At 48.4% G+C, this 12,572-nt stretch overlaps 1 protein-coding gene across 1 annotated transcript in view; it reads left to right on the forward strand.

Moving 5' to 3' along the window:
• VPS53 (vacuolar protein sorting 53 homolog (S. cerevisiae)) overlaps nucleotides 1-12,572 on the forward strand; it is a gene marked incomplete at its 5' end in the record, with an annotated part of 59,824 nt that overhangs the window by 1,060 nt on the left and 46,192 nt on the right. Inside the window, 2 exons of the mRNA XM_010138906.1 lie at nucleotides 139-188; nucleotides 980-1,046. Coding sequence (XP_010137208.1) covers nucleotides 139-188; nucleotides 980-1,046 — 117 coding nt within the window. The remainder of the gene's footprint in view (nucleotides 1-138; nucleotides 189-979; nucleotides 1,047-12,572) is intronic.

A 12,572-nucleotide genomic window follows, 5' to 3' on the forward strand; every position in this document is an offset into this window, starting at 1 on the left:
CTTTCCCTCCATCTGTAAAACAAAGTCAGTGCTCTCCTCCTTGAGAAGTGCCACATGTGAGGTGTCACAGCTGCCCTGTACCGCAGTAAGAGGTTCCCCATTTCACTCCTCCTTGTGTTGTTTTTTTTTACGTTGCAGTCTTTGGCAAACATCGATGAAGTTGTGAACAAAATCCGGTTGAAAATAAGGTAAAAGCGTCTCCCTTCTGTTGTGTCTCAGGTGGTGAGGGGTCTGGTTGTCACCAGGGCTTCACTTCACAAATGCAGCCTTTGCACTACAGCTGATGGGAAAAAATTGGCTTAAAAGTCAGGAGCAGGGTAAGTCTCAAGTCCAGTAGTGGGACAGAGACACAAATAACTCCCTGTAATTATAATTATTTCTTATACTTTGTCTCTATTGTACAATATGTGCCCTTTGGGTTATTTTAGCTTCGAAAAAACAATAAACTAAGAAACAACAGGTACTAGATTTTAGTGCAGTCTGAGGGCTGAGAGGACAAACTGCACATAAGATTCGGTTGCTGTAAATTTGTTCTGTTCGTGAAGTCAAAATAGCCATTGTAAAACCTCTCATCTTGTATTTTTTTACTGTAATTATTGGTACTAAAAGTCCGAAATAAATATGTGTGTAAGAAATACTTAAATTTTCTGTGCAGTCTGGCATTACCAACCTGAAGTGAGGGAGACAGCACTTTAATATGTGGTATGTGAGAATGAAAATGGGCAAGGGAAAACTGTCGGTATTGCTTAAGGGAAGAGAAATGCAAGAAGCCCTGGTTGAATTAGGAAATGGAATTTTATTTTTGCAACAGGAATTTTAAATTATGTAAGATAGTGATGACCTACAGAGAGGGGGGAAGTGGTTGCAGCATTGTTAGCACCAGCTTTTTTATTTTAAATCCTTAGCTCTCAAGATTCCCACAGTTGTTTGGGTCAGGCACATAGAGAGTGGGTTTGACACTGTACATTCTTTTCTCCAGGAGGCTGGATGACAACATTCGAACTGTAGTGAGAGGACAGACCAACGTGGGACAGGATGGCAGGCAGGTGTGTGCATCCCACCTCCCGTAAAGCCGGGAGTTAGGAGGATAGAGCCTCATCTTGTGATGTGCAGTGGAGGAATGGCTCTGGCAGGCAGAAACCTGCTCCTGTTGTTGGGGAGGTGTTTCTGCTGTCTCTTACACCGATGACCGTGAGCTGCTCACTGAAGAGCTGTTCGAGCCTGCTTCATGAGTGCCCTCCAAAGGCAAGTGAATGGGAAAATGGTTTAAAAATGAAAAGTAAAACCAGGAGATTGTGCCACTCTGAAGCTAATGATAAAATGAACAGAGTTAAACAGGTACAAGCACATTTGCTGCTTTTGACTCGGCTGTGTGCTGGAGTACCCTGGGACGCTGGTGACTCAGCCTGCTGACCCCCTGCCAGCTCATCTTGGGTGTCTTACTCGGCTGTCAGGTTTTCGCTTATAAAAGGCTGTTGAGCCTTTTGACTCGGCTGTGTGCTGGAGTACCCTGGGACGCTGGTGACTCAGCCTGCTGACCCCCTGCCAGCTCATCTTGGGTGTCTTACTCGGCTGTCAGGTTTTCGCTTGCCTTTCGCTTGACAGATGTGTTTGCTGGGAGTATTGACAGCGCGGCCGTGGCTGCAGCGTGTGAACACTGAGCGTGGTCCACGTGTTACCTGGTTTGGAGGTACCACCCGACGCTGCTCTATTTCCTGTGTCTGACCTGGTTTAAACCAGGACATCGTCAGTTGTGCTGCTTTCCTTAGTGTCAGCACTGACTCATCTTTTTAATACCAGATTTAAGACTAGGGATGATTTAAGACTTGCTGGGATGGGGTGGTCGTTCCCTCCCCAGCGTGGCTGGCTGTATCTGCCACCTCTTGCCTCAGTAGATGTTGGCATGTATTTTAATCCTACCTCTGCCTCAAAGTCTGTGGCCTGGAGTGAGTTATTTACCTTAGCTATGCCTTTGTATTGCTTAAAAAAAAAAAAGGCAAGATGCTTACCTTGCCTGGCAGAACTGGTTCAATGCCTGTGTGCTTGCCTGACTGCTGCTGTTCAACTGGAGATGTGCTGTTCCCAGGAACGGTGCAGCCCGTAATCACTGGACGGGGGGGGATGAGAAATCAAGTGGGGAAGGAGTTACAGAAATGAAGAGGGAGTGGAAACAAGTGCAGTTCTTGGAGACTTTGGAGATGGTTGGAAAGCTGGTGCTGTTGTAGCCGTTTGGGCCTGTCAAAGGAGTCAGTGCCACCAAAAGGGGCTTTTTTCCTTATTTAACTTTTTTGAGAGTAGTTTGTAGTTTGGTCCCACAATAAAATTAGGTTCTTTTTTCTACTCATCGTCTGTCCTTACTAAATTTGTAGGAAATTTGTACCCTCAAGACCAATATTTCCCTGCAAAATGTGGTTGAACCATACATGTTGATAAATCCTGTGAACCTCTCCCTTAGGAAGCCCGGGGTGAAGATTGTTATTTTATCATAGTAACCACAACTGCCAACCACCCTCGATTAGTACAGAAACAGCTGGCAACCAGCTTTTGCAGTGGGTTTGAAACCAAGCTTTGAGCCAGCCGTGGCAGTAAGTTTAATCTTCAGATGCCTTTTCCCATTTATAACACTTTCGTATCCTATGAGATGTCTGCAGCCTGTAGTCTTGCAGCAGACAAGCTTCGGAAAAAGCTGTCCCTGTGCTTTGACTTAGTTCCATCCCCTGATACGCTGAGACCTGAGAGGCTCGTGTCCTTGAGGGCGTGTGCTGTAAGTGAAAACACGTATGAGCTCTGATGGTGTCGCTGCTTGAATGCCGGTGGTTGCTCAGGATCCTCTGTGTGTGTTGCATGAATGGACCTGGAGGGTGTTTTGCAAAAGCTGCATCCTCTCCTAACGACTCGTGATACAAACTGTAATCAGCGTTTGCCAGAACTGCCTGACTGTGGGGTATCGGAGCTGGAGGAGCCTTTCTTGTCTGGAGCGTAAATAATAGTTCTTATAAACATCCTTCCAGTTCCTGACTTCCCTCCAAAGGAAACATAAACCTCAGATGCAGTGGGAGAAGAAAAAAGGTTTTGTACAGGTCAGAGCCAGCCGGGGTGGGGGGGGGGTTCCCTGCAGAGCCCCCGCTCTCGGTTGTCGGTGTTGGCGGTGCCTTGCATGGGGAGGCAGAGCTGCACCCACGGGTGGCTGCCACCCCTGCTGTCCTCGAGGTGAAGGAGCGCTCTATGCTGTGCCTGCAGAAGTCGGTGCAGGAAGAAGCTGATTCACGAAGCCCATCTTTGGCTTTCCCATCGGGGTGGGGGGGGGGTTCCCTGCAGAGCCCCCGCTCTCGGTTGTCAGTGTTGGCTGTGCCTTGCATGGGGAGGCAGAGCTGCACCCACGGGTGGCTGCCACCCCTGCTGTCCTCGAGGTGAAGGAGCGCTCTATGCTGTGCCTGCAGAAGTCGGTGCAGGAAGAAGCTGATTCACGAAGCCCATCTTTGGCTTTCCCATCTCTCATCAGCCTCAACTGCCCACCACAGGGTTGGGGAACTCGTGTAGGCTGTTGGTTCAAGTGCTGCCCAAATCCCTGGGACCTGTCCTCAACCTCTCTAATCTCTTTTTTTGTTAGTGTGTTTGGAGACCAGAGATACCAGGCAGGTTCCTAGAAGACACACTAAGGGTATTTAACCTTTAACAGCGTGTTTTCTCTTTGGCGAGGGCTCGTGTCCCAGCTGAGCCCAGCAAAGCAGCTTTCCCTCTGGTGGGGAGGAGCAGGGCTTTGCGGAGCTGTGTTGAGAGCTGCACCTTTTCAGCCGTCCAGGAGAGGGGAGCCCAGCCTTGTTTTTGAGACCAAACTAATGTTTTACTGGTTGTTGATGTGAGGGAGTGCTGCCAGGGGAGACGTGTCATGTCTGAATAGTCCTGCATGTTATTCCCCCAGTTAGGGCAATCTGAATCCCAGTCTGGCCCAGTGGGGAATATGCAGTGTACAGCTATGGGAATGTGCTCTCCACGCTCGTTAAGGAGACCTTAGGGATAAGTTCAAACCCCAGATTGCAGATCCAGCCCCTATGCTCCCTGTGATCGAGTCTCCTGTCCTGTCTGGCTGGTAACATGGCAGTGGTAATGGTGGGGATTGCACTCCTGTGCTCCACCGCGGTGCCAAGGTGATTGAGCAGGTCTTCGAGGAGGATTGTAGGTGTGAGAAGGATGTAAAAAAGTGGCTTTTTATAGTCAGTAGTCTTTAACTTCTAAGCTATTTTCCAAATAGTCTTGATCACATGCACATGTTCATATAAAACAGTTGTTAGGTGTCTGAAAAAACAGATTCTAAATCTAAAAATAAAGCCAATTGAATAGATGTGGCCCCAAGAGGGTTATTTAAGCAGCTCTAAAGACAGGAATGCTCCTTCTCCACAGCGCGTAACATTTCCCACTTCAAAGCATCTGCCTTTTTGAAATTTTGCCCTAGAATTTCCTCCAAATGCAAAAGCCTTAAAATAGTCTGGCTCATTTGGCTTCCCCTTCCTGGTGCGACATTTCAGTAAAATCTGTAGACAATACCATGAACTTCAGAAATTATCTCACTAATGATCCTTTTATGGGAGGAAACAACAGTCGTGGTTGGAACATTCCTCTGCAGGGCGTAACAAAGTTTTCCTTGGGAGTCCCAGACTAGGGCTGTTTCGGATGCCTTGGGAGAGGCTGGGAACGCGGGAGCTGCCGTGGTTCAGTTATAACAATACGCAGTTCAAGCTGCGCCTCCAGTTTCTGGGGAGCCAGCAGTCTTTTTCCTCCGTAAGGTTTTTCTCAGAGCGGCTGCAGAAGCGGAGTCTGGGCTGACCTTGCTCAGAGCTGCAGCCTGGCTCTGGTATAATTTCCTCCCTGCCCTAGGGTGTAGTATAAAAAGTTCCCATAGATTTTTCCACTGAGCATTTAACACACTCCGTACAGTTTTATTTGTCACTCTTTAGCTGTGTTTATTGCTAAACCTTCTGCTTGGACTGGCTGTCATTTTTTTGACAGTTGCTGACATGCCTTGACTGGTTGTTTGGCTGAAGCTGCTTCACCTATCAGGCTTTTGTCCTTGTGATAAAGTAGACTCTGCGTTCCCAGTCTAGTTTAACCCTTGACAGTATCCCTGCAACCAGCACGTGGGTGCCTGGCTCAGCAGAGGTGAGGCAGCTTCGTACAAAATCTAGTTCCAAAGAGATCAGTAATTCCAGAAGAATCCCAAGATTTGTGGCTTTATAGTTTGAATCTAAATCAATTATTTCTTCGTTATCTCTGGTCCATCTTTCCCTTCCTGCCCTGTGCGCACACACGCAAAGTAAATGACTGAAATGCAGTGAGTGAAGACTTTGTTTTAAAGAAAAGCGTGGTTCATCGCTTAGGATCTCCTGCTGTATTAGGGTCTGCCTCAGTTGGTGATAGAACAAAGTTGAAGAGAAGAGGGATGTGTTCTGGCCTGGGAAAAGCCTCGTGTGTTTCTCACGGCTGAAGACACTGGTTGATAGCTTGGATTGCTGTGGTTGGCTCCTGCTTCTTTGCTTTGCTCTGTGAGAACAGTAATATTTTTTTTTTCTTAACTGCAGCAGTGCAAGAAAAGAGATGGCAGCTCCTGTACTTAAAAAATACAAATATATTCTTGCGGCCCCGCCCGCACCCAGCGCAGCAGCAGATGGTTCAGTTAGCCTTCCCGCCCTTGGGTAACCAGCGCTGTCCCTTCTCGTGGCCTGTGGAAATAAACACCACGGCCTGGCAGCTGTGGGGAGGCTCCGGCTGCCCGCCCTGCCCTGCTCTCTGTGTGCGCTGCAGCGTCTGGCAGCGTTTAAGCCTGAGGAAGGAGGAGGAGGAGGAGGATGTGTCTGGTGTAGATAAACGTCCACAGGTTATCGAGTTTGACAAGGTCATGGCTGGAAGTATGTGGCATTTTTTTTTTTATCTTTAAATAAAGATCAGGAAATGCTTCGCAGAATCAATATAGGGAGGAGGAACGAGATGAAGAAGGGCGGTGAGCAGAAAAGAGCGATGCAGGTGCTGCGTGTGGCAGAGGAGAGCAGTGGGGAGTACGGTTCTGCCCTGCTGAGGGGGTGGTCCCAGCTACTCGAGTGCCCGTTTAGCTGGAGTTGTCCTGAGCACCAGGACAGCTGGCTGATGGCGTCACTGGAGTCAGCAGCTTGTCCTCCCCTCAGCTCTGCAAGAGCTGGGTGCCCGGCACTGTCAGCCCGTCAGCAGGGAGGTGACCGTGGGCTCTGTTTGTGTAAACGTGCATAATAAACAGAACTGTTGCTTCAGCCTCTCCTCTGCCCGTTTGCAGGGAGGTGGCTTTTTTGACTGCAGGTTGTGTTTCATGTTGAACTACGGTAGTTGGTGCTTTCAGATCTCTTACCGTGGACACTCTTATTTCTTGGTTTTACTTATTTAAATATATGCTCACTTCCAGACACCAATTTACGTGCTGCTTGCTTGGCCACAGTGCCCAGGCTCGGCTCGTGTGGTTGGTGCTGATGTGCTCTGCTGCTGGGACAGCACTGCCTGCCTTTGCCTGAGCCTAAGAGCAGACGAGGAAAATCACCGTAAGCTCTCAGTAACTAATTCAGCCTAAGTCTATGAAATATTTGAGGGCTTTTCTGAGTCACAATCCCTGATGCTCTGGGCACCATCTTTCAGTTATAGTCAGTCTCTCCTGCATGGCTAAGCTTTATCTCCTGGGGTTTTTTTGCTGAATGAGTATTATTCTGAAATACGAGCAGACTAGTGTTCGATTTCAACACATGGATGAGGGTTAAATATTGTGTCTTAAGCTGTGTCATTTTATATATTTAAAAAAAAAGTCATGCCACAGATTCTGAAAGACTCCAGTCAAGTGATTCAAGTCCCATAATATCCTTTTGTAACGATTGAATAATAAATAGAAGTTGAGCTGCCAGAAGAAAGTGAGTTTCCTTTAGAGTTGCTTCTCTAGTGAATTATGGCAGTTGGACAATGTCCTTCCCATCTAAGACACGGTGAGCTTTTTCAAGCCTAGAGCATGTTCATTGAAGAGGTTTCAGGTGAACGGCACGCCAGGAAGAAATAGCGCTGTGTATTATCCTTCTGGCTACTGGCCATGAAAACTGGCATCTGCAACTGTGTGGAGAGGTCAGGTGTAACTCTTGCCATCTGCTGCAAAGCCCGGCTCAAGGCAGAAGCAAGTCTGAGCTTGACCTTGCCCCGTGCTTCTGCGTGGAAAGGTGGTGGGTGCACCCTGTCGCTGTCCCGCAGCCTGGGAAGCGGGTCGTGGTTTGTGCTGGCAGGAGCCACATGTTCCTGCTGGTGCCATTGAAGGCAGCACAGGCTGCAAAGTACGACCGGGCTGTCCCACAGCCAGTGCTGTTTGGTTTTGATGCCAGCAAAGCATCAAAGAGGCCCAGCCTGAAAACAGAAATCCTGACAACAGGGCGAGATTTGGACTTCCTGTGGATCTCATGTTTTTTCTTTTCTTTCTCTTCTTTTGCTGTCTCACATTTTCAGTGTATGATAATGTGTACTCTGGCTGTGCCACCTCCGTGCTTACAGGAGGTGAACTGTCAGCATTTTCACTTGGAAATCCCTATTTACAGGGCCCTTGATATGGTTGTCCACTCTCCCCACCTGTATTTTGCCCTTAGGTCTCCACCTGAACATGAATTAATTCTGCAAAATCTGATGGTTGCTAAACTTGCCCCCCACGGAAGTCAAGCATGCCTCTGGTACTGCACATAGGACCGAAACGCTGCCTGCAGCGCGTAACTCAGCAGCAGCCACAGCGACTGAAACCGTTCAGTCACTTACAGGCTTCCCGGGCAGTTCTGGTTTGCAGCAGCCCCAGCTGAACTAAACCAGGCAGCTCGGTGCCTGGAGGAGAGGTCCTGAGACCAGGCGTGTTGTGGGCACAGGGAGGTGTGGTAAATAGCTGCAATCAGGGCGTAAACACAACTGGTGTGGAGGGCAGGGACTCACAGCTTTGCTGTGCTGAAGTAAAAGAGCGATAAGGGAAATAATAAGTGTCTGCGCAGGGGAGTTTTCCCCGTGTGATAATAGTGTTTAATGTGTTGAGCAGGCCTGAGCGTGGGGGAGGGCTACGGCTGTCCACCTGCCAACGTAAAGATGAGTGGTGAAGTTGTAGTAGAGCTGTAGTAACCCTCTGTAGAGCTATGTGATGAAGCTGTAGTAGAGCTGTAGTAACCCTCTGTAGAGCTATGTGATGAAGCTGTAGTAGAGCTGTAGTAACCCACTGTAGAGCTATGTGATGAAGCTGTAGCAATCCACCATGAGGTCCGTGCATGCTGAAGCTTTTCTAGAGGGTTACACAATTCAGATCGGTTCCTGACTGTAAAACTTGTGTAAAATTACTCACTGGAACAAGCCCAGTGTCACTTGGAGCATGTCACCACCTTCACGGCACAGGCGCCAGCGTGCAGGGCTGGGCGGAGCAGTAAGTGCCAGCTCAGGTGTTGGACCAGCGCAGGAGTTGGAGGGTTAAGCTGTGGGGTTTCACCCAGCACAACCTGGGAATCTCCTCTCACTTCCCCCCCGTGTCTGTCGGTGTTTGTGAAGCTGTTCAGAATGTGGGCTCTGATTTCTTAGCGTGATTGGGGGGGTTAAGTGAAGGGGCAATAGTAGTAATTTTAAGCTTGGTGCATTGTTGGACATAAGCTGCTTTGTTGGTTTCAAGTGCCCTGGGCAGCCTCAGGGGTTAGGATTGGAGCTGAGGACAAGAAACTCTCTTCTTTAGTGACAGTTGTAGTAGATAGTATTTGGTGAGCTCCTAGGGTTGAAAACTGCAAAAATCTACGCCAAGGGGGAGGCTCGTGTGCTCAGGGGAATGAGCTGGCACAGCTACGGTGCAATGTCGCCCTGCTCTGATGGACAAACCCTCTTGGCTTCAGCTTCAGTGGTTTATTCCTAGCTGTAAAACTTCAGAGTTTTCTCTGAAATGAAATCAGACTGACAATCAAAGTATATTTCCACCCTTCCTCAATCTGGAGGGACTCGTTTGTATGAGGTTTTAGCGTCAGAAATTGTTAGGCTGGTCACAGTGTGTGAGGGTTTCTTTGAAATCTCTGCAGCTGAGGCTCCTTGGAGAACCAGGGATGGGAACTTATTTTTAGTCACGGTTCAGGTTTTCATTGATCTGGGTTATAAGTGTGGCAGCAAATGAAAGAAGCATTAATGCTCTGTGTTCGAGAGTAGGGACCCATCCAGGCGCATTAAATTCTCAGCATCCTGACCACAGCCCAATTGGTGACATTAAAAATCCATTTGGATGCTGTGAATTTGGCAGATGTGTCAAGCGTCCGTAAAACGCTTCGCAGAGGGCAGCTTTCTGATGCGAGCAGGAACATCCAATTGAAATCCATATTGGCTAGAATCAAATGGAACTAGCACAACGCCGGCGAGCATATGGAAACCACGGAGGTTTTTTAACCATTGCTGTGGACAGAACAGCGTTGATTCAGTTAGTCCCAAGCTCAAGGTTTCCCAAGCAAGGAAACCTCCTCCAAAAACTTGCTTCTCCCCAGCTCAGCGACATTTGGTGGTAACACACGGGCCTCTCAGTTCCTGTTTGCCTGTTTCTGCGTACTTCAGTGTTTGCTTGCTCAAGGTTTGCGATAGGATGAATAAAAGGTATTTAGAAATCAACACACCCACTAATGAGACACCGCTGCTTGATGGGAGCGAAGTGGCAGCTCCGTACCTGGGCGGGGAGGGGAGGAGGAGCTGTGTCCCTCGATTTGCAGAGACTGACTGTCTTTCCCTGAGCTGTTTTTTGGCTTGAGTTTTGTTGCTAATGCTGCTTTTGTGTGTGTTAACGCCAATCTGGTACTGAGAGTCTCTGGAACGTAACCTTTAAAGGATGCACCACTTCCAAATCTAATTAATTAGACGTGGTCTTGCCCCACCTACCACTTCAGTTGTTTCCTTTCCGCCTTTTGCTACTTGGAAGATCTCGTGTGAAAAGGTGACACAAGTGATGATGTGCAGACTGACCTCAGAAGTTGCTTGGGATGATGCCGAGTACAGCTCTTTTTTAGGCAGTCTTTTTCATGGCGATTCATGGCTTATCTCTGCTCCCTATCCTTTTATACTGGTGCGTTTGGACTCTTTCCTGTTGAATCTCAAGGTGAAGAAGGGGGGGCGGAGAGCTGTAGCTGATTCAGGAGCTATGTCTTTCCCTCCAGCTTTGGAGAATTTGCTGAAAACCCGTGTAGGTTATTGTCTGCACAGCTTACCTGGGGTCTGGCTGTGTGCTGCAGCTGGGTCTTCCAGCTCCTGTGTGTGGTTTCTTGGTCTGCGTTTCGTCTCTGCTGTTAGCACCGGAGGGGTTGCACTGTGTAAATACAGGCTGAGAAACGGAGCTGGCTAAAATGACATCATGGCCCTAAACTGGAAGATCCCCCTGTGAGTTCCCTCCCAAGAACCGTGGTTTGGGTCACTGTTTCTACGGGTGCTGGGGCTCTACCTCCCCTGGTGCTATGCGTGGAGCTGGGCAGTGCCCTGCAAAGGCACCCTGCCATGGCTCCCTGCCATCGCCTGCATCGCTTCGGCAGCCAGGACACGCTCCTGAACCCACACTGGGGCAAAAGAGCAGACACTCTACACCAGAGAAGGAGGAAAGTGATACGTGGCCAAAGCCCGTCTTGTGTGGAGCGCTCTGTCTGGAGTCTCTTGCTCTGTCACAGCCCCTGCCCTCTCCTAAATGTGCTGTTGTCGGAGCAGCCGGGGTACCACAGGGACAAACGTCGCGGAAGAAGGCTCGGACACGGCTGACCAATGGCTCTGCTGCTCTCGGGCAGTCCAGCCCTATCCGTGCCGCATTTCTCAGCTGGTGCCTGGTGTTCAGGGAGCTCGGAGGTTGCATGGAGTTTAATAAATAATGCTGATGGGTTAATTGTAGCTTGCAGGCTCAGTTGTTGATTAAAGTCATATGGTGTTTTTCCAGTACATCACAACCTTAATTTCAACATCCTTGTTTCACGTAACCACAACAGATGATGTATCCAGTCCCTTTATTTATTCGTGGTCTCTGCCCCTGCAATGAACTGCTGTTGTAGGAAACACAGTTGCTCACTGCTGTACGCCCTTTGGGGTGCGCACAGTTACATGTTTCCCAGTTCCTCCCAATAAATTAGTAATGCAGGGTGAACCCTGCGTCACTGGATGTCAGTTTGCAGTAAACCAGTTACGCTGCAATAAGAGCAATTCCTGTTCTCCTGATAGTGTTTTGGTTTTAGAATTTCTGTTCAATATAAACCATCTATTAATAAAATAATAACACAAAGCAGTAAGAAAATGCTTTTATAATTCATGATTCACCCTCTTAACGGGAGCAGAGTGTGAAGGGAAATTCATCCTCTCCAACACAAATGGCTTTGAGCTGTGTACTGATGCTTTCTTCCTTGGAGAGCAGGTTAGAGACACCCCTCCCAGATGAAAAGATTGAGCTGGATGGCTGGAGGTCTTGGAGTCTGCCTGGGTGTTCATGCCAGGGAGAGCTGCTGTGGCTAACGTCCAAGCCTGCATTGGAAAAGATAACCCCAGTAGAGAGGAATGGGTTCAGAGATGTGTCCGGGAAGCGTACGGCTAGTTGAGTTGTGGTGGTCCTGCTGGGTGACTGCGTTGCTCGGTTGTGCTGTGTGGTGTGCAGGACCTCCCAGGGCTGACCCTCCATGCCCTGCCTCCCAGTGGCTCTGCACTCATGAGACCCTCACAAATACCTACCCCTGCAGGCTGGTTTGAGATGATCCAAAGTTTGGGTAAGTTTTGTGAGATTGCCTTGGCTTTGGATATCAAGGAGGATAATGTCCCTTCTTGGAGACTTTTTAATCGGCGAGATAAATCCTCATCTTTTGGAGAGTTCAGCAGCAACGACTTCCCTGGGATCGTGCAGAGAAATTAGCATTTAACATCAGTGCTGAAGCAAAGGGAAACATAGCAGCTGGCATCTGTGAAGAGTTTCATGTTGAGGGTTTTTTTTTTAATACAGACTTATCCAAATCTCAGAATATGCAGGACGGTTGCTGCTTGTTTAATAGCCCACTTGAGTGATGTGCTGCAGCCGCGATCTGGGACCGAGTACAGAGACTGTAGTTAAAGACATTGAAAGGAGCGTTCTTCAGTTCTTTGGTTTGCACTTAATCCACATGCCTTTAAATGGAAGAGGAGAGAAACCTCCCTTCTGAACAGTGGCTGGAGCCAAGTGAGAGGGTAGGTGGTGGTTTCTGGTGTAGCTTTCTCTGCAGCACGTTGGTGTGTTCGTTTCCCGCAGTGGACATGCTATGTGAGAGCTCTCTGACACTCACAAATAAACTGTGAACTTCCACATGATGCAGAAGATATTTCAGAGACTTTTCCCCCTGCCTCTGGAAAATGAATTATAAAACGTTTCCAGCTTGTGTACTTTTATTATAATGCAGCTATGTTCCAGGACAGCTCCTGGCGCTTGGTTTGCTCATACATTGCCAAATGAATGTGTGTTAAATTTATTTGCCGAAGTAGATTGTAGCTTGTGCTGTAACCTTGGTCATGGGATTGGGTATGAAAACAGAGGGATAGAAACCTGCTGA

This window comes from Buceros rhinoceros, unplaced genomic scaffold (genome assembly GCF_000710305.1).
Source record: "Buceros rhinoceros silvestris isolate BGI_N320 unplaced genomic scaffold, ASM71030v1 scaffold13546, whole genome shotgun sequence".
NCBI classification, from domain to species: domain Eukaryota; kingdom Metazoa; phylum Chordata; class Aves; order Bucerotiformes; family Bucerotidae; genus Buceros; species Buceros rhinoceros.